The 21,005-nt window shown below is 40.8% G+C and overlaps 1 protein-coding gene across 1 annotated transcript in view; it reads right to left on the bottom strand.

Moving 5' to 3' along the window:
• Positions 1 to 21,005, bottom strand: part of ERG (ETS transcription factor ERG) — a 147,725-nt gene that overhangs the window by 20,316 nt on the left and 106,404 nt on the right. Inside the window, 2 exon segments of the mRNA XM_040577558.1 lie at positions 1,242 to 1,393; positions 14,903 to 15,120. Of these exon segments, the coding sequence (XP_040433492.1) occupies positions 1,242 to 1,393; positions 14,903 to 15,120 (370 nt within the window).

A 21,005-nucleotide genomic window follows, 5' to 3' on the forward strand; every position in this document is an offset into this window, starting at 1 on the left:
CTTCCAGCAGAGTTTTGTGTGGAAGATGAGGTATACAGGAGTTCAGCTAACTGCTGAATCCCATAACCAAGCTTCCACCAGAAACAAGAATTTCTCAATTACACTCTTAAATTGCAGTGAAGTTATCAGTTTGCTCATTAAAATGTATTACACTGCCCAAACTGAGGGAGTAACCTAGATAAATGTTTTTCATGCACTGTCTGATTTCACAGAAGCTATTCTGTTTTTAGTATGCTGAGGACCACACTGCATTTGGTCTTTTCAGGGAAATTATGTGGTACAGTGATCCATTCTCCTTCACAGAATCATAGAATGATTTGGGTTGGAAGGGACCTTAAAGGTCATCTAATGTTAACCCCCTTCCATGGGCAGGGACACCTTCCACTAGACCGGGTTGCTCAGAGCCCCACCCAACCTGGCCTTGGACACCTCCAGGGATGTGGCATCCACAAACTCTCTGGGCATCCTGTTCCAGTTTGGATTGGAAGGGAACTTAAAGACCATCTAATTCCAACCCCCTGCCATGGGCAGGGACACCTGCCACCAGACCAGGTTGCCCCAAAGCCCCATCCAGCCTGGCCTTGAACACTTCCAGGGATGGGGCACGCACATCTTCTCTGGACAACCTCTTCCAGTGCCTCATCACTCTCACAGTGAAGAATTTCTTCCTTATATCTAATCTAAATCTACCATATTTTAGTTTAAAGCCATTATCCCTTGTCCTATCACTACATTCCCTGACAAAGAGTCCTGACCCAGCTTTCCTGTAGGCCCCCTTTAGGTACTGGGAGGCCACTATAAGGTCTTCCTGGAGCCTTCTCTTCTACAGGCTGAACAATCCCAACTCTCTCAATCTGTCTTCACAGGAGAGGTGCTCCAGCCCTCTGATCAACTTCTTCCCACACACTCCACACCAGCCAGTCCATGGGGTTAGGAAATGGAAGTTGCTGTTTATTTTGCTCACTTCAGTTGAGGGTGAAATACTCCAAAAAGGAGTGAGATAAGTCCGATAGGATCTGAGTGCCTGTCACTAGCCAGTTCTGCCTCTGAAACAGGAAGAACAGGTTGACGAGGTGGCTTCATTGTGATATTTTTCAGCTCATTCTCTTAATAGCTCTGGGAAATTACTGCTCTTCCTGATCACATTGCCACTTGTCTTCAGATCTATTTAAATGAAGTTAGTAGATTTTTTGAGGGAAAATGCATTCATTTGCATGAAATTTTTGTGTAGAGGGTCTAACCTGCTGGCACAATAACTCTTCGTTCATTGGTAGTCATATTTGGGGGTGGAATGTGCTTCTCTTCCATGTAGCTTCCATAGTTCATCCCAACATTGTCTGAGCCGCTAACCATTTTCCCTCCTTTTGCCACGCTGCAGTCATCAGGTGAATTCCTAGACAAAGAAGAGAGGTGTGCTTTGATTATTATTTCAGTCCCTATTAATATCCTCAGCAAAGAATCACGCTGAACAAGATGGAAAAAATGAGACTGGAGCATCAGGAGTGGCTGTCATTGGTAAACTCCACACAATGACTACTACCCAATGACTCTGCTGAATCCTTCAGTTGCTTCAGAAAAAAATTACCAGCCTCCATGAACAGTATATTTCTTTTGGGGGTATTGGTTTCCTTGTCTCCAAACCTATAAATGCTAATGTCTTATTTCTGGAAACTGGGCTAGAATGGAGGCTTTTTCATGAGCTTGCTGAGCCTGATGGTTGCAAGTAGCTGTGCTTCTCTCTCCAAGCATCTCACAGACAATTCAGGAAAACACAGTGATGCTCTTAAGGTATCAGAGGAAAAAAATATAAATAGTTCTCATTAGGCTTGGACAGCTTTCCACCTTCACTACTGTCATTGTTTCATGTGAACTACACTCAGTTGCACTTCATGTTATGCAATGTAGACGTATTTCTGCATATGGCCTACAGAAAAGTAACGTTTGCCAAATCCGAGATTCAAATACCACACGCATGACTGGAAAAACCTTTCAGCTCCTGACTAACGCAGTCTCCATGGTACTATAGTCAAGAAATGGAAATCTGCAGAGGATCTGCAACCAGACACCTCTTCAATTTTGGCTTTGCTTTCTGAATAGAGTCTTTAGGTTTAACATCCCACAGTGGGTTCCCGAATGGCATTTTAATTGCATCACAGTTTTCTTCCTGGCAGACACAGACATATTTGTCCCTTAATTTAATGTCTACAATGTGTTTCATCAGAGAAAGAAAAATTGTTGCAAAAATCAAAAGAAAGAACAGAGCCATAGGGAATACCTTTAAATGCAAAGAGGCTGTTTGGCAAGGGAAGGAGGGTGTTACTTGGGTTTGGGTTTCTTCAGCGATACTACATTGCTAACAACCTTTATTTCAGTTCTGCCATTTAACTGCTGAAATTGCACTATGGTCTTACTACACCAGCAGTAAGTCAGGTTGTTATGCTTCATTTCGGTTCCTTGAAAACTAACTAATTTGCAGTCCAGAGGACCGAGAGACCCTCCAAGGACTTAGACTCTGGGAAGGGTATTTCAGGATCTGCCATCATCCCCTGGCTCTGAATGGGTTTTACCAAGAGCCTCGTGCTCTCCCCAGCTTGGAAACTCGAGCTCTTGATGCAAACATTGGGCAGTAATGTCACTGTAAGGCCACCGATGGTCAGACTACAGGCACTCTCCCAGAAGTGTTAAACTACTGTTTGAAGACAAAAGAAGAAAAAATAATATACCGTTTGGCCAACTGTCTGCTCAACATATAGCAAAAGGATGTTGCAGATATTTTATCCAATGCCTAAGTGACTCACTTGTGTTGTCTGCTCAGCACATGGGTCAGGAACTAATGCAGCTATTGTTTCACATGTGTGTTTTTAAAAATAGTTAACTTTTTGAAAGCTGAAAAGATTTAGTATATATCTTAAACACTACAAATACATTTTAAGCATATCAGTTTTCTCTGTGCCTTGTTACTGTGTATTTTATCATGTTATGTTAACATACATATTAAACAAACAAACAAAAAACTGCTGATGGTGTTCAGTTTAAAAAGAAAATATACCACAGAAATCATTCCAGAGGTACTGTCATCTTCTTTAGGAGAAGGAACAGCATCCTGAATGTTGCCTGGGATATGTTGGCTGCACATACCTTTTTCAGGTATAAAATATCTTGGGTGCTACTTAACACAGTTCATATGAAATCTGGCTTGTGTAAGGGTCCTGTAAGTATTGTCAGCCACAGAAGTGAATAATAGCCACAAGGGAACATACAGTCAGCATGTGGTCTTGCCTGTCATTGAGTGATGGTGAATTTAGCCTTTCCAACAGAATCAGAATACTTGGGCATTATTCTTTAAGGTTTAATTTTTCTATCCCACTACATACCTATAAATATAATTCTGGGAGGCAGCTTATTTCTGTCTAAATGGAGCTAAGCAAAACAAAATAACTTTTCTTTCAGACATAAACATGTTGAAAGTGAGCTTTTGAGATGATTGCTTGTGAATAAAATGTTGGCTTTTTCTGTTTACCTTTAACAAATAGAAATGGCATCTATGCGTAAGCGAGTCTACATACTAAACATGTATATTTGGATCCATGGCCCTCATTTGTACCTGTGCAGATGCCCACCCTGACTGCTAAGGTCATATCAAGTTACCAAGACAAAAGAAAGGGCAATTTGGCTCATTCACTGGCATTTTTTTTGGTATGTTTTGGGGAAACAGAGAGCTAGCAGCATCCTTCGGCCTAACTGCCAGTTACTTTAGTTTGTTTTTCTGTGAAAAGTAACGCAGGATACAGCAATATCAAAATCTTGATGCTGACATGAAATACAACATTGATATTGGCCTAAACCACTTCCACAGACAATCATGCATTAAAAAAACCTATTGTAAACATGGAACAGTAAATGATGTGAAAGATCCACTAGTAGCACACAGCTTTTGGCAACCTGACAAGGCTGCTGAGCTGAATCTCTGGTTTGAATATAAACAGAGAGAAGGTGGGGAAGAAGATCATAAATAGGTCATAACTTTTCATTAAAATCCAGAAGGAGACAGTCAAGAGTTTTGTCGTGTTAGTGTACTGGGTGGACAAGCAAATCCTCAGTTCAGCAAATCTTCTAAGATCATGCTTAATTCAAGCATGTAAGCAGCTCTGTAGGAACTAACAGGACTACTTGGGTACTTCAAATTGAGCGTGTGCTTATGTGTACCACTGAGCCAAAGCTTAAGTCAGATGGCTGGAACTGACTTCTATGACATAGAAAGCAAAAGTGAAAATGCAAGCAGACACCAGAAAATGGTATTTTTAGTGCCCAGAACAACAAGAGAATGATTGTATTCAAAAGTGTTTTTTTAAGACGTTCTGTGAGCCTGCCTTATTTCTGAACCACCAGGGGAGCAGGGGCAGTGGAAAAGCAGCTTTCAGAACATGTGCCCTGTGCAAAAGGTGCAGCTCTGCAGTGATTCATCCTCATCTCCACGTCTGAAATGAAACCTGAGATATTTTTCTTCTCAGCTGCAAGTTATTTTTACCCTTTGTAAATATACTGAGTTACACCTGGAAATTACCCAAATAAATAAATAAATAAAACGTGGAAAGACTACAATCATGCTACCCAAAAGCATTTTGTCCAGTCCTGAGCTGATTCAACTCTGATGGATGATAAAAGTCTGATGAAGAAAGTATTTCTCCATGGGTCCTTGGACCTGGAAGCCTTGTCCTTATTCAGTGTTACTTAGAATCAAGATGTTTAAATTTAGCACCCACTCCCACTGAAGCTGACTGGAGTTTTGCCAACCATTGACTCTGATGAAAGCAGATGTGAGTTCATAAATAAGTGTATGAAACACTTTTTTTCCTCTTCACTTTGCTACTATTTTCCCCATGTGATATAGAACACCTGTGTTGTGTTAAAATGCAAGGTGTAAGAAAAACAGAGATTAGGAACCAGCAAAATTTTACATGATCACGATGACATTCCTATAACGTAAATCCCTCTAGTTTAGTACTTCTGAATTTCAGAGGAAAATAAAAGAGAAAATTTGTGTTCTCTAAATATCTGTACAGTGTCTTTCTAAGTTAATTTAATAACCACAGTTTGGATAACTTCCTTACAGAGTTACTTACAGAAAAGTGGTCTCAGGACAGTAGAGATGTAACAGAATACCTTCAAAGAGATTTCCATGTGTGGTCCTCCTACCAGCCTGTTGCTGGTCAGGGCAGGGGAGACGCTGAACTACCACGAACTTTTCTTCTGCGAGGCTCTGGCAGACAAACCCTGACACTGTCCTGCAGGATACAGATCCCTCTCCTTGCCTCTCCTCTCCCATTTTGTAATGCCAACAACCTGAGAAAGAGGGGAACAGCCCCAGCAGGGCTGAGGTGTCCCCACCCCATCCTTACATACAACAGGGAGAGCTGTACAGAGCCAGCTCCCTCGCAGAATTACGGCCTACATATGTAAATTTATACTCAGCCAAAATGGTATTACATGAATGTCAGCTCGTATTAAACATATTGCAAAGTAAGCTCAGGCTCACCTCCACTCACTGCAACTGCTCAAGTTGTAGTGAAATTGGTAAGTGTTTTCCCCAAAAGTGGGTTATCACTGAAAAAATGGCCCACAAAAAGAAAAACAAAACTTCCCTGAGACTTCTAATTTTGAAGTAAATCATTGTTTCTTAAAGCCCACGTCACACTTTAGTCCACACTATCAAATCAAAGAGTTACACATCTGCAGCCCTAGACTCTCCTCCCTGCCCTTCTACGCACCCACTTCCCCTTTGTGAATCACGGGAATTCACATCTGCTGAGACCTGCCATCACAGCAACATACAAAGAGGACCCCTCTTTGGATTCCTCTTCGGATTCTCCTTTGGCAGCAACCACTAGGGACAATCCAAGAGTGAGGAGGACCCTGCACTCCTCAGCTGCTGAAGCAAGAGGGTGGCTGCACCAGCAGCTCTGCAGAGCCCCAGGGGCTGCTTCTCTGGCACCAACCCCATGGATGCAAAGTGAGACTGAAAAGTGCTGTCAGCGGTAATATCAGAGGCCCCAGTGCTTGCTTCTGGCTTCCACCATGCCCAATCAACTGCTGCATCTTGATGCAGCTGCCTGGCCACGTACACACTGCCAAACCCTGCAAGCATAGCAGGCACTCTGCAGGCACCTGCCCTTAAACTTGCTACGTGTGCACCACCACAGCCACCCTGCTGAAAGGAAAGCATAGTTTTTTTATTTTCTCTGCCAAATCTTCGTGTGAAAGCAGCCCAAAATTCCCTACAGAGGACTATGGCATAACAGAGATATTAAAATGCCAAAAAATGCACGTAGGCCAAAGCATCCCTGGGGTGCACACACAAGCCCTCATGCAACTGTTTAGCAAACCCGGCTGGGGAGCTGCTTCCCCAGCAAATACACAAATAAGTAAATAAATGGGTGGGTAGGAGGGTGGGTGGATAAGTAACTCAGTGTCTAGCTATGTCCTGAGTCATTCCCACACCCACCTGGGGTGGCTGTGTAATAGGCGATGCTCACCCAGAGGAAAGGCCAGGGTGGAAGGGAAGCAAGCCCCTCGGGATCAGCGCTGCTGCCTAAAGTTGGCTAAAGCTGAAGCTGAAGCCACAGTGACAGTCTGCTCAACTTTGCTAGAAGGCGAGTGTCAAAAGCAAGCCCGAGAAGACAAAAGAAATAAATGAAAACTGAAGTCCTCATGGGGCAACACAAACATAGAGGTGAACTGCTCCATGTGGGGCTGTGCAGGGGCAGCCAAACTGGTCTTCAATAGCCCCAACAAACCTGGACTTGGGGCGGCCCCACACTAACACCCCACTGCAGCATCCAAAGGAGGGTCGATAGCATTGTGGTGGGGGCTGCCCAGGCTCTGTAGGAGCTTTGTCTTGCACAGGGCAAGGCCGGGGTAGCTAAATGATGTCACAATGTGACACGTAGAGTGCCTCGGTACTTCCTTCAACAAAAGGAGAAAGTAAACGCCACATGCCAACACATGCATTTCGTTGGCTTTCTGTAAGCAAAACAAAAGATGCTTGTTTATTGAGCTGTATATGCAACAGCAGTTCATTTTCAATCAAATAATAACTTTTGCAAATTGAAGCGATCTTTTCTATTTATTTATTTATTTATTTATTGCTTAACTTTCCCGGCTATCTTGCAATCCACAGCTGCTTCAAGCCTTTAGGCCATCATGGCAAATTAAGGCAGTCAGCGTCTGGCTCACTAGAGGCCAGTCAAGCTATAAATATTGCCAGCCTGGCTCTTTGTGTTCACAGCGTGGGGAAACAGCTGGTTTAAGTTTGACTGCACGTTGTCATTTCTCCATTAGTGCAAACACTTCAATATTTCTTATGTGTGAGGTTGGAGTGAAGAAAGGGAAAGAAGGGAATGGGGTCACTAAAAGTCAAAGCTAAGAAATGATGTTCTGTATATACATAATTTACAATTAGATTGCTGCCTGGGAGAATGCTGAAGTCTGATATGGTGATAGCTCAGCCAAAGCCACAATGACTTCCCAGTTGGCCTATAACTTTCAGGACCTATTTTCTCTTGTTTTTCTTTTATTATTTTTATAGAAATTCTATTATAATGGTAATGGATTACATTTCTCAAATTGTATTTCATTTCAAGAGCTTGTAAGACTGTTGTATTTGTGGTTTCATAAAATATGAAATACAGGGAGACAAGGCCCTTCCCAAACCGCATGTGCCTTCTTTTGTGGGCAGGGATCGTATTGAAAGTTAGCGAAGTAAAGCACACCAGGCATAAACAGAAGTGACATCTTGCACAGAAACCATAATCCCCTGTGTCTGTGGAATGTCTGCTGATTTTCGTGATTAGTATTATTGGGCTGTGAGGCTGATGGGTGCGAAATGTAAAGTCAAAGAAGATTAGCCAACTCTCTTTTTCTTACTCACATTCTGTTTTGTTTTTAAAATGTTGTTCCCAAGCTGTTCCCAAATACTGAGCACCCTCATCGATCCTACCCTGATCAAAATAAAACACTTACTAATGAAGGGGGTGAGGAGGAGACTTATTTCCAAATGCACTGGTTTAGAGACGTCCTACCTACTGTCAGTACCTGTGCTATGCCAGCATGGGGGAGCACCACAACCACCATTTCTAAATGCTCTAAATGCAGCAAATACTGTACTGGAAATAAAGCAGTATAATGATAGGAACAGTCAGAAATAATGATGATGATTTTTAACTCTTGTGGAGTCTGATGTCAATGTTTGAAGATTAATTTTTTATTTCACTACCCAGATGAGAGCATTTGGTTGCTTAGCGCTTTTGAAATTTTGGTTATCCTCATCTCTGTCTTAACCTCCTAAGTTTGAGCACACAATTTAAGCATCAGTGGTTAATCCAAAATGTAACCATGCCAATTAAGAATGAGCACATCACCCCAGGGTGGAAAGCTTCTTAGCCAGCACCTGCCAGTCCCAAAAAAGCTGCTAAAAAGTAGCTACAGTAATGGTGAGTTGGAGAGATGGTTTATTTTTCTCCTTGGCTACGTTTGTTTCCAGAACAGAGCCAAACCCTGCACACACAAACACACACACACACACACACACCAATGTTAAACCGGTGGATTTTCAGAGTGAAGAGGTACTTCTTGGAAGTAATCACACATAAAGCCCTGCATGAAGGAGATCCTAAATTTGTAGTTTTTCCAGCCTGGTAGGCAGCCACTCCACCAACCACCCAATCAGTGGGAAAAAAAGATTGTTACCCAAGATTAATGCTACTTTATATAGGCAGCTCCAATAAGTGCAAGAGGAAAATCATCCTCTTAAGACAGATCTCCCAGCTTTGCTGTGGACTGACATAGGGGCTGACTCAAGCCCTGTTGGAGCCAGAGGAAAGAATCCCATTGACTGCCATGAGTCTTGGACCACGCTTGTTGTTTAGTCTGAGCTGAGGTTTACCAAGAATACCAGGGCTGCATGCCGGTGGTATGCCACCAGATGTAGGAGGGATGATACTAAGCCTCAGCTAGGTTGTGCTCCAGTGATGGAAAAGCCATGCCCTTGAAAAGCAAGTGATGTCAGAGTAACCGCTGCAGATCAGCCCAGTTTCTCAATGTGTTGGATGTGCAGAAGGTGTGGAAATGCTCTAACTAGATCCACCAGCATCATCCCACAGACTGGAGCATAATACAGAGGTGCCTCACCTAGCTTAAAGCACGCCAGCCTGCATCCTGGGAGCAGGACGGTCTTGTCGTGGTGGCAGTACAGAGCTCCATATGGATAAATGCAACCTCTTTCATGGTTGAGCAAATTAGCAGGCATGTGGCTACACTACACAAGGTACCTCAAGTGCAACCCATTCTAATTTGCTTGTTTGTAAAGCATAAAATAGCTACATTGAGTAGAGCTTACATTAAGGGGAGCAGGAGGGGAACAAAAAAACAAGAGGCTCCTCTGGACTCTGAAAGTCCTCCTGCATGTCATATGCACTCAATCCAGCCAGCACAGAGGCTCTTTGATGAAAATATAGAACAGAAACATGCAAAGAAAAATGGTATTTCCCAAAAGAGCCAGCATAAAAGATATATTAAGTGATAATTTCATTTTCAAATGGTTTTTAAGGTACAGTTGGTAGCACTTAAAACAGCATTTTGCACATGATTAAATCTTAATGACAACTGATTATTTCTGGCATTTCTTTAAAACTTCTGTATCAGCCAAGCTGATGTTAGAGAACTTTTGCTGTGCTTTCACTGCAGCTAACATTCATAATGCATTTTCAGTGAAATTATTACACTGCTCCTGGCAAGTAAAATTTATCTAAGGCCTGAATAAGACCCTATGTTCCACCTCAGCCTCCCTTAAAAAGAAAGATTACCTACCAGTAAATGTAGATCTTCCAAGCTACCTTTGTATATTCCAACGCATGTCCATGTCCATGAGTGGGAATATATGGGTGAGGGTGATCACAGCACACTGAATAATTCACAGGCTTAAATGCTCTACCCTAGGCCTCATTAGAGCATTTCCACAGAGGTGAATTTCATGCTAAATGCATAATGAGTTGCATTCAGTCATTGCAATAGAATTGCTTATATTTAATTTGATAAAATATATAAAGAAAAATAAACAGAAAAGTTAGTAACAGCATGATATAGGCAATCTCCAGATTTATATTATAGTGCCTTACTATATCAGGGTGAATCTTTTGGTCTGACTAAAGAACACTAAATAGCAGGAAACAATATTATTACATTCAGGTGAAAGACTGACTATATGGTGGCACAAAAGTTCTCATTAGATTTATGTGTCTGGAAGAAATATAATGGCTGAACCAACATAGCAGATTTGAAGGAACTGAATTTAATACTATGTGTGACAATCTGCATTGTATATGCAAGGTACTGACGTCTTTAATTTCAACTTTTTTTGCTTTATTTAATTTAAGGTAGGCCCTTAGGCTATACTTTCTGGTGCTGTGCAGCAGAGTTTAGTTTGAAAAATACTGTTATTGTTAAAGAAAACTGTGTAGTTAATCCCTCTGCAGCACACTGAAAATAACCCTTTAATTTCTTTCTAAAGTTATTTCTTCAGAATTCATAGGGATACCAGTTTTTAGACCATTATGGTTTGAGATTTAATGTAGGGCAATTGCAGCCAAAGTATATCTGGGGAGAGTCCTATCAGAGTGAGTACATTTCTCATTTGAGTGAGAAATTGTTAAGTGTAAATTGTTGGTGTGTAAGAGGTCCAACACACTCCTAAAATTTTATACCCTGTTCCAGATGACAGAATATATGGCCAGGAAGCAACCCAACACAGACAGGAGTAAGAGGGGGGTGGCAAAAAAATAATCATGAAGGTAACCATTCTGTAGTTGCCATTTTGTGGGGTCTGGTACCCTGGTTTGCACCTTCTGTGCATGGTATTGTTCAGACAAGCTCCTAAATAGAAAGGGAATTAGGGAGGATATTCTGCAGATCCTAGAGGTAGCACCTCTGGTGCTCTGCAATATGGCCATGGTATTTTAGACACCTTTTGGACAACCCAGATTTTAAAAATGGGTGTAAAGTGAGCAGCTGCGGTTTTATTAAAAATGAGAAGATGCTCCAAGCTCTCTAGCCACTACCTGTGTTCATTTTTAATATTTTTATAAAACATTTTTTTTAAGAAATTAGAATTTCATTTAGGGAAAGCAATACGGGGACTGCAAATGGGCAGGGTGGGGAAGGCTTATTCAGAAAAGTAAATGCAAGTGGAAGGGCACTGCTAATCTGCACATATAAACTGTGTCCAATATTATGTATGTGACAAACAGCAGATAATCTGCCAGGAAACCAATGAAAGACCAACATACACATGGCAAAGGCCCAGAGGGACTTGAAGAAGGAACAAATGGTTTTCAGATTTGTAAGATTTATATATTTTGTAATATTTATATATTTGTAATATTTATATATTGCATTGAACATTGAGCATTTTCAATATTGGTAGTCCTAAGCAATATTATATTAGAATATTTGATATAATTATTTAGGAATAATATGTTGCTGGTAAGTGTTTTCATCCTATGCAAGGCTTGAGTGATACACTTTTTTTTTTTTTTTCCTACAACTGGCAGGACTATCACATCCCAAGAAACATTACGATTCCCAAAGCATAATAGCATTATGCACATTATATGCACATATGTATATGACTTTTTTAAATTGTCAAAATATATTTATAACTTTTATTTGGTAAAATTATTTCTCTATTAAAAATATAATATTATTTTTTTTCATACATGTATTAGGCCTTATGAAATAATATATTCCTGATGAAATAGAGTAATTTAATTTTTATTTGTGTGTTAATCATGTAATATACACATGATTATTTTTTTCTTCTGTTAATCTATTCTTATATTTGGTAGTCTATAAATGCCTTTTTTTAGGATGATGTCTTGGGAAGCATGAGTTTTCCTGGTTTTCTACAGTTACCAACTCTGCATTGCTCTGTCAAAGGTCAGGCTGTCAAATCCAAGATTAATGAATGAAAACCTGCTTCAAATGCTGCAGGTTATTTTTAATTCAATATAGAAATAATTAAATTTCTTGCCATTATATGTTCAACCAGAATGTGCCCTTTAGAAAACCAGTGTTCTGATCAAGAACATTCTGTAGTTCAGAGCAGTAGCTTGCATGGACTCTTATGGCAATAAAACCCTTATGCCAGCTCACATGCTGGTTCATGTTGGGAAACAATGGTCACCACTGAGTAGTTCACTTTGTAATGACGGCCACATTACGCAGCAATGAGTTATGCTGCCTGAACAAAAATGAGGAACTTAGTCTTCATGCATTGATCAGCTGATTTGCACTAAACTGCAAGTCCTAATGATGAAGTAGGTAGCCCTAATACTTTTCTTTTTTGAGAGAGAGGGAGAGAGAGAGAGAGAGAGAAAGTACAAAAAATTGCTTCTTTTCATTTGTCACAGGCTGCAAAGGCAGTTGGTATGGTGCAAAAGTGTTTCACTGGGTTTCAGATGTCATGACAATTTCTGGGTACCACCGTAACTATAACAAATAACAATTCTGCTGGAAAAGTATGATTCAAAATCATGCTTCATGATTATTCCAGAACATACGGGACCTGGTAGCAGGTATAAAAAGGATGATTTAAAGACCATTCCCTCAACATTCAGCCTTGCAAAGGTAGACATTGCTTTCGCTAGTAACAGTGCAGAGCACATGCACAAATATTTCATGCAGCTACTGTTTCCCCTGCTAAAGCCATGCCGCCGGGCAGGCAGCAACACGTGAGCTGAGGGTTCAGGTGAGGGATGGGCAGCCTGGCTCCAGCCCTGCAGCTGGGGTGCTCTGCTCTGGTGGCTGCACTGTGGTTCCCCCCTGCCTTGGTTACTTCTATTTTTATCCAGCGAAGGCATGGCCCCTGGGAGGGAGGCAGAGGCTCTGAACAGAAAAGTTCTTCCATCTGCATGTTCAACAGCACATCCCTACACAACGACACTTTTGGGCCTCTCTGGGCTCGGGTATCTCCCCAGGCTAATAAAAGACAGCACTGCTGCCTACAGCTTTCTACTTAAACTACCACAACAGTGACAAACTTGTAATTCAGGCTAGTTCCTCCAATATTCAGGCTGGTTATGTATTTCAGGGTTCCAGCACAACAAATGCAGAATTTGTTGTTGATTATTTATAAAATGTGATTGACCAAAAATTTCAAGGGAATCTGTATGATCTAGACCCTTCCTCAAGATCTGTGAGTATGTGAAACTATGAGTTTGTGTCTAACTGGCTTTAGTTCTGCATACTATTACAAATTATTACCCCTAATGATTAACGCTAATTACCTACCCTAATGTACTTTGTGGAATTTACACTAAGAAAAATTGTGACCAGTAATCTTGCAAAAATGCCAGAACAAATATTTAGTGGTAGTTTGAGAAACAGTTGAAACTAGTTTTGGATCAATACATCATTTATGATTATATTGGTGTAATTGATTAGCACAAAAAAGAACAAACAAACAAAATCACTAAAAGTGGTTCTGAATAAGCAGGCTTAAAAGACCTTCCCTGATTTTTTGTAACTTCAGCTCACCATTTATTTCTACATATCTCAAACATTTGCTTATTCACTGGAAAGTCTGATTTGACTTCAGAACAATTCCCATCCTTATTAAAAATCCTTTTCCATCCTTATGAAAATCCAATTTTCATTCTTATGAAAAATGTAGGTGTGATAAGCTGTCAAACCACTTTGTCCTGCTTGTGGTGCTCATCACATTAGCACAGCAAGTGTGAACAATAACCACAGTGCCCATGGCTGAGGTTTCTCTAAACATCTGATGCTGGGAGATGAGATTAGTAGGCAGGTGTTTGGGACAGAACGATGTGAAGCATGGTCTTCACTGGCACATCACCAACTATTGTGAGTAACTGACTCCTTCTGAACCTCTGCCCTTCAGCAACACCAAAGGAAAACTGTTCTGACAGTCAGGCATTTTAAACAGGAAAGCACTTGCTTGGATAGTTTCCTTGAATTAAAAAAAAAAAAATAAAATAAAAAAAAAAAAAGCAAGCATCATTGTGATTTTTCAGATGGCAAAAATCATACAGAGGGCTCCTATGCTTTGGGGAGATACCGGTCAATATCCACAAAAGCCATCACATTACTCTTTAAGCCTAATCCATACAATTGTCCTTCACAGAGACATCCACAAAAAGTCCTGAGAAAACACTGACATGCTGTGGCTATGGCTATTGCCTGTTGAGCTGAGTAATTTATTTCCTTGTTCCTTTCTACTCCCTTGCTTTCCTCCATACAGGTGGTGTTTCTTCATCGTAAGCTCTTCTAAAATCCAGCTCCATGATTATGTTCTTCAGCACAATGCTTATGGCAAATTTAAAAGTAAAAATCAATAGTTTGCTCCCTCTGACATTACAAGAATTTACTTCCTATGTTTCTCTATTTGGTTATATTTAAAGCAAAAGCATCAGACCTGTTTACTGTATTTGACAACTTCAGTTGAGTATTAATCACATACTCCACAGCCCTAGATGGATCAATATAACTGCTCAAAACCACACCACAGATACATTTTCCTAACTTTAATATATGCTCTTTCACCCAGGTTGCAATGCAAGTTTATACTGCAAATTATCCACAGTCAGAAGAAACAAAGAAAGGTATTGCACAAGCTCTCAAGAAGGCTGTGCCTGTAGTACCACAATCTTAAAGGGGTTGGCAGGTGTGAATTGCAACGCACAGGAGACCTGTAGGTTTCTGGGACAGCAGCCGGTGGCCTGGTGTCTTGGGGAACTTGAAATGGTGCTCAGTTTGTAAGTTTAGACAAGTGAACTGTGCCCATCACAAGAAAAGAGTACATCAGCTGTGGTAACACTGGCCTTATTACCTTGACCCATTAACCTGGTTTGGATTACACTCCATCTTGATGGTGACTCTGGCTGGGGGCTGTGATAACCAGTCTTGCTGGGGAACACGCGGACTCATCTTTGACGTCTGCCCATAGTCACTGGAGGAGGAGGCCGTCATCTCTGTCTTTCCAAGGTGGGGTGATCCGTAGGCGCACTCGAACAAGGACTGGTCTTCACTTACCACTGATAACGCTTCCTGCAAACCAGAGAAGAGAAGTCAATGTGACAGTGTTTCAGAGCAGATGTTGTAATATCCCACAAGAAAAAAGGTGATCATCCATCTTATGAGAAGACAAGTAGCTGGTTGTTTGCTTAAATGTCTACTGCTTTTTGGGCATGCCTCTCCTGCTGGCAGAGATGAGGACTCACCATGTCAGATGCACATCAGGGAGGGACAACACATTCCATGCCTGGTGAGACATCTCCTGCAAGCAGTGGAACAGAGGCGCACACATGCTCAGCCAAAAGCCAAGGAAGCATACCATGGTGGCAGGAGAACGGAGAGGGCAGGGAGGGAAGGGATCTCAGGCCCCTCGTGTCCCAGGTGTGGACATGGAGGGACAGCTCTGTCACAGGTGCCAGCTGCCAGGACGTGACCAGGAGCTAGACCTTGCTGACTCACAGGGAGCTTCTCTTCCTTCCTCTGGGACCAGGGCCAATTTGCTCCTGGACAGGGTGCCAAGACACAGCCGGTTGTCACCCCTGAACCAGGGATCCTGCACTTTCCCTCAGCTGCAGCAACAGGCAGATCGTCCCAGGCTTTGCCACTAACCAACAGGCCCCAAGCTCTTCTAGGACGCCATGCCCACTGACAGCATCTCCACCTCTCACAGAAACACTTCCTTGTAGCTTGCAGAACTTGAAGGCCCCAGCATATGGCCCCCAGCCCCCAGTCGTGGTAGAAGGGACCAGCTGGCCGTGGCTGAGGGTGCAGAGGCTGGGGGCATGTAGGAGCCAGGTGCACCGCCATACCCTCACCAGGGCACTGCATGTGCAGGCCCACACCTCAACTGGGATGAGAGCAACAAAACAGCACAGATCCATCAGCAGAGGAGGACAAAGAGGAGAGGGCAGAGAGAGAAGAGGTAGAGCAATGGGCGTCCTTCTGCTGACATGCTCAGGCCCTCCCCAGCTGCTGGAAGAGGACTTTGCATGAGTGGCAGCAGCCACATGATATCCTAAAATCAGCAGTCACATTTCTTTGTTTTAAGGTGAGCTTACACTTATTATTCCTTTTATTTGCCTGGTTTGTGAGTCCTCAGAGTGCACTCTGTTAATATTCAGTTTTATCTGCAGCTGCAAGGGCTGGAATATCACTTTCTTTTTATTATTTCTCATGGAGACTGAGATTACCCCCTAATCTCTTGATTTTAGGAGCAGGATCTCAAGCATCCCTTCAAGTGACACAAGACTGGTGATTCAATCACTAGCACTAAACAGCTCCCTCTTCCTCCCGCAGGCCAACAGGCAGAGATAAGATAGAGATCTGCACCATTTCATTGCTATTATTCAGATGTCGTTTGAGTGCAGAGGTCACCACCAACCTGTCACCTTCAGTTTTAACTCCCTGGTTATTACACCTGCCCTGCACATTCCTTCCATAGCCTGTGCCCAGCTCCCAGACTGTTGCCTCTGGTGGTAGTATGAAAGGGCATCTGTGAAACAGGATAGGTGCCACAACAACACTGCATCTGTCCTGCCTCCCTGACAGGGAGGTCTTTGGCCTGCCCAGTCATGCTAAAAACTCCTACTGCTGGTGGTCTTAAGATTTCTGATGAGACATTCCTGGGAAAGCCTGCAGAAAGTTCCTGCTCTTCAAGGAGGTGGGAGGTGAGATGGCTGCTGGTCCCTTGCACCCTAAAAGTTGCTCCCCTGGCTACACTGTGATGAACAACAGCAGGAGGACTTAACGCACTTGAATGTTAAAGTAGCAGGGGTCGCATCACATAAGCTAGAGAAACAAAATGTTATGTTGGAAGGAAAAAAAAATCTTTCTAAACAGTCTGTGTTAGTTTTTCACAAAGATATATATATATATATATACGCTCATATCATATTGTATATACACACACGTATAGTCTGGCCAAGTGATCACAACATTACCTGCACCTAAGACTAATTACTGCATAGTTCCCTCTATTCTGTCCCACTAAAAAGCTAATAAACGAACCAAAAATTATGTAATGAGTTGCTAATTTTGGAAAAGTTAGCCACAGTAAATACATGTAAGTGTGAAATATATGGGGGAAAGCAGGAACAAGATTACAAATACAACAGGCAGAATATTGTTTCACTCTGCAGAAATCTTTCACTCTGTAAAAGCGTTTTCAAAACAGGCATTAAATGCTACATAATGAATGTATTTCTTATCCTCCCACACACAAGTGATGCAAAGCAATTTTATTCTTGTTTCTATTAAACTTGACTCAACCTAATATAAAGTAATATAAGAATATTTAGTACGATCATGAATGCAAACCAAAAAATATGGTGTTTCTATTTGTTGGTATCACTAGTGACAGTAAATATTGTCTGTACTATGGATGCATATTATGTTGCACAAAGAGGGAAAGTACACATTTTAACTTACTGAGGCTGGACAGGGAACACCAGAAATATGAACCCAATTAGTAAGGGTTGTGCAAATATCTAAAAGGCTACAGCAAAAACAAGGCAAACATAAATGAACCCAGGAGAAGGATTTAGACCTTGTATTTCAGGAAAAAATGACTTGTTATTCTCAGACAATAAAATTGCAATTTGCTAGCTAGAGCTTTGTTCTGATTTAGTCATCTGAAATCCATCCTGTTAGCCATCAGTTAGTGCATGCTGACAGCTCTGTAAAGTCTCTGTAGGAATAACTGGGTTTCTGCCAACTTTTGGTGCCATTGGGTTTGTCCTTGTCCAGAAGTATTATTATTGTGTACTTTATGATAGTGAGGGTCTCTGATGTTTTACTCCAAGTCCTCACTGATCTTTGCTGGCCTGTCTTGAAGGACACTCGGTCATGTGTCATCCCTTCCTTGCACACATTACACAAGCTGAACTAATCAACTGAGTAAGATTTTGCATAATTTTGAGGAGTCAGCATAACTAGAGAGCGTGGTCTAAACTATAATTAGCCTTACTTCCTCCTTAACTATCTTTTCTCTCTTCTCATACATTAAGTGAGGTTGAGGTTGTATGTGGGAAACGTGGAAACTATGTTTAGCATCAGTTTTGCTGCTTCTCCTGTCAGCCAGGATGCAGAAAGTCATACCTAAGTCATACCTCTCTTGCAAATGCAGCCAGGCCCATTGAATTCAATGTACCAGGAAGCACTACAAGGTGATGATATATGTGGTCCTTGCATATCATTACACACATGGAGAAGTTGTCTGCAACACATGGGATGGAGCTGTGTGTCAAGAAATGGTAACTGCTGAATTTTTGGCCTAGTGATCTTAAAAATTGAGGATTTCTGTCCTGGGTATTTCTGAATCCACTGCTCTTTAAAGACACAGTGATGCTGAACAACAAGAGGCTAGTGCAACCTGATATAACCTCTTGTGAAACACGTACTGTGGGAAAGCATAGAAATAGCATCAAGAAATTTGAAACATTTCTCAGCTACACAAGAATGCCTGATAACTGACATAATTTTCTATTCAAAAAAAAAAATGTCCTCCAGCTGCTTCTTGTATGCATCGTTTCATCTTGTCCATCCTTGATTTCTCATTACTGATTAAAGCCTTCAAGTCTTAACCCTACATAAGCTGTAAAAGGAAAGCTCTAACAGCTGTATCGAATAGCTGACAGAAGGCAGAATGGGTCTTTCTTTCTTAAATACAGGAACTTAGAAATATGCTTTCTGCTGTAATTCTAAATGCTACCTCTTGGACCAAATGTAATATCAATTTGTTAACATTAACCATCATGAAGAATAGCTGCATGGTCTGGCCACTTAAAAACATAGACAAAGACATTAATCCTGACAATGTTTGGCAAGGGATTTTTACATATGGATGTCAGTTCTATTTCTAGTAAATTTTCTTCATTACTCATTTACATGTTAATCTTTTTTTCTCATCCATGTTAACGCTATTACTGAAGCAGTTTGGCAACATCAAGCAGTAAGTGGGATAAAGCAAAGTAAACATTAATAAATATTATAAAATAGTTGCATAACAAGGCTCTTTTCCATCTTGCAAAGTTCTGCACCTTTGGGGGAATAATTTTAGTATTGAATGGGTCATCATTCTGGATTTCTCATGACAATAGCATATTCTCATGACACCTCAGAAATGAAGTCTTTAATTTCTAGTAACCAGTGTCTGGGGTAATGTAATATGAAGAAACCCACACGGAATGCTTGCAGTGGCAGGTGGGAAAGGCTTTCATGCAAGCCTGTGAAGTAGAAGCACTTCTAATATTATATGAGGTCAATATTGGAGGCGGATTTTCCTTCTTTCTCCACATACTTACTTTCATGATGTCACAAGCAAAACATGAAAATCTGTTCCTTCATTAAGAGTTTTCTATTTTTTATCCTCTGTATTATGAAAAACCTTCTCAGCTGAACTTTCTGTACAAATGATAAAAGAACAAAATGTCTTTCTCTATTTAATTTTGACTTATACTTCACTAAGTTAAAAAAATAGACTAACAGACTGACAAATTTGTAGAACAATAGGTAGAGCAACGCCTTTAAAGTAGGCATGAAGTCATTAGGACAAAGGTGTTTACTTAATCAAATACAAGATTACTTGGCCCAGAAACAAGAAGTTACAGGAAATGTGATTGAAGTAGTTCCCATCATGAGAAGTATATGCAAGCGTGATTGTCCTTTATATGCAATGTCAGGAACTAAGGACAAAGACTTTTTTTTTCTCAAGTTTGATCAACATTAAGGAATGATTAAAGGAGACAATGAGGTGTGCAGTTGTCTAGCATAATTTGTTTGTTATTAGGGTTGTTGTGGAAAAAATACTTCAGAAGGATTTTAAAAAGAATTTTTAGGCCATTCTAACCTGGTGATGCTTTTTCTCAAGTTAATTCTAATTAGGAAACATGCTTGCTTGTGCATGAAATACATTTTTGTACTCTCCCTGCATGCCATCAAGCCAACCTCTACTTTAGACATTAGCATTTTCATTTATTTCTATGGCAATAAAATTCAATTACGAGTTCAGGTAGTACACTCACTGTATGTGTATGTATAGTGTGTGTATATCTATACATACATGTGTATGTATGTATATCTAAGAATATTCAGCTCTTTTTTTTTTTTTTTTAATTTCTTTGAATATTTCCATTGCTTATTGCTTATTCCCTGTAACAGAAAAGGTTTAGTAGATTTTCTTTATCCTCATTGTCTATCAAAAAATCTATGAAGTGTCTTGGTGGTCAAAAAATGCTTCAAGAATGTTGAAAATCATGAACTTACTACCCAGCAATGTAAAAATTATAGCAGACAATAGCACACCAGTACGATCAAGAACATTGGCTACTAAACGGTAGGACCATGGGCAAGAAGTACATATGAAGTGACGGATGCATAAGGAGTCACAAATATAGCAACAACCCATTTTGTACATTGGGAGATGCTTCAGATAGCAAAAGGCATTTCTTGCTTGTACAGTCATCACTCCCACGCTTCAAAATGAAACTGTTACCCCTGACTGTGAGGCACATGCAGAGACACTGCAATCAAAAACTTTTAATTAGCTTTGCCATATGGCTGTGCATGTATATAATCTCTTTTTTTTTGATACTGATTTTATGCTATTTCTCCTAATTAATGTAAACAACTTCTATTTCATCTTTAATCTGATTTCATAATAATGCATGTGTAAACACAGCTACAATTCATTCAGACACAGGCTGTTTCCTAGTGCTTGTTGGATATCTATGGTTGGTCAGAAAAATCAATTCTCCATTCAATGAGGAATTTTGACATGCTGGGACTTATTTTCATTTTAAATTAGATAAAAAAGCTGTTATATGAAAACTTTCACCAAAACATTTATTAGAAGGATGAATTCTAAAGCAGGGGTGTGTGTTTTGCAGGTGTTAAAACATTCTATTCTAAAATTGTAGATA

Source organism: Cygnus olor, chromosome 1, assembly GCF_009769625.2.
Source record: "Cygnus olor isolate bCygOlo1 chromosome 1, bCygOlo1.pri.v2, whole genome shotgun sequence".
Lineage (NCBI taxonomy): Eukaryota > Metazoa > Chordata > Aves > Anseriformes > Anatidae > Cygnus > Cygnus olor.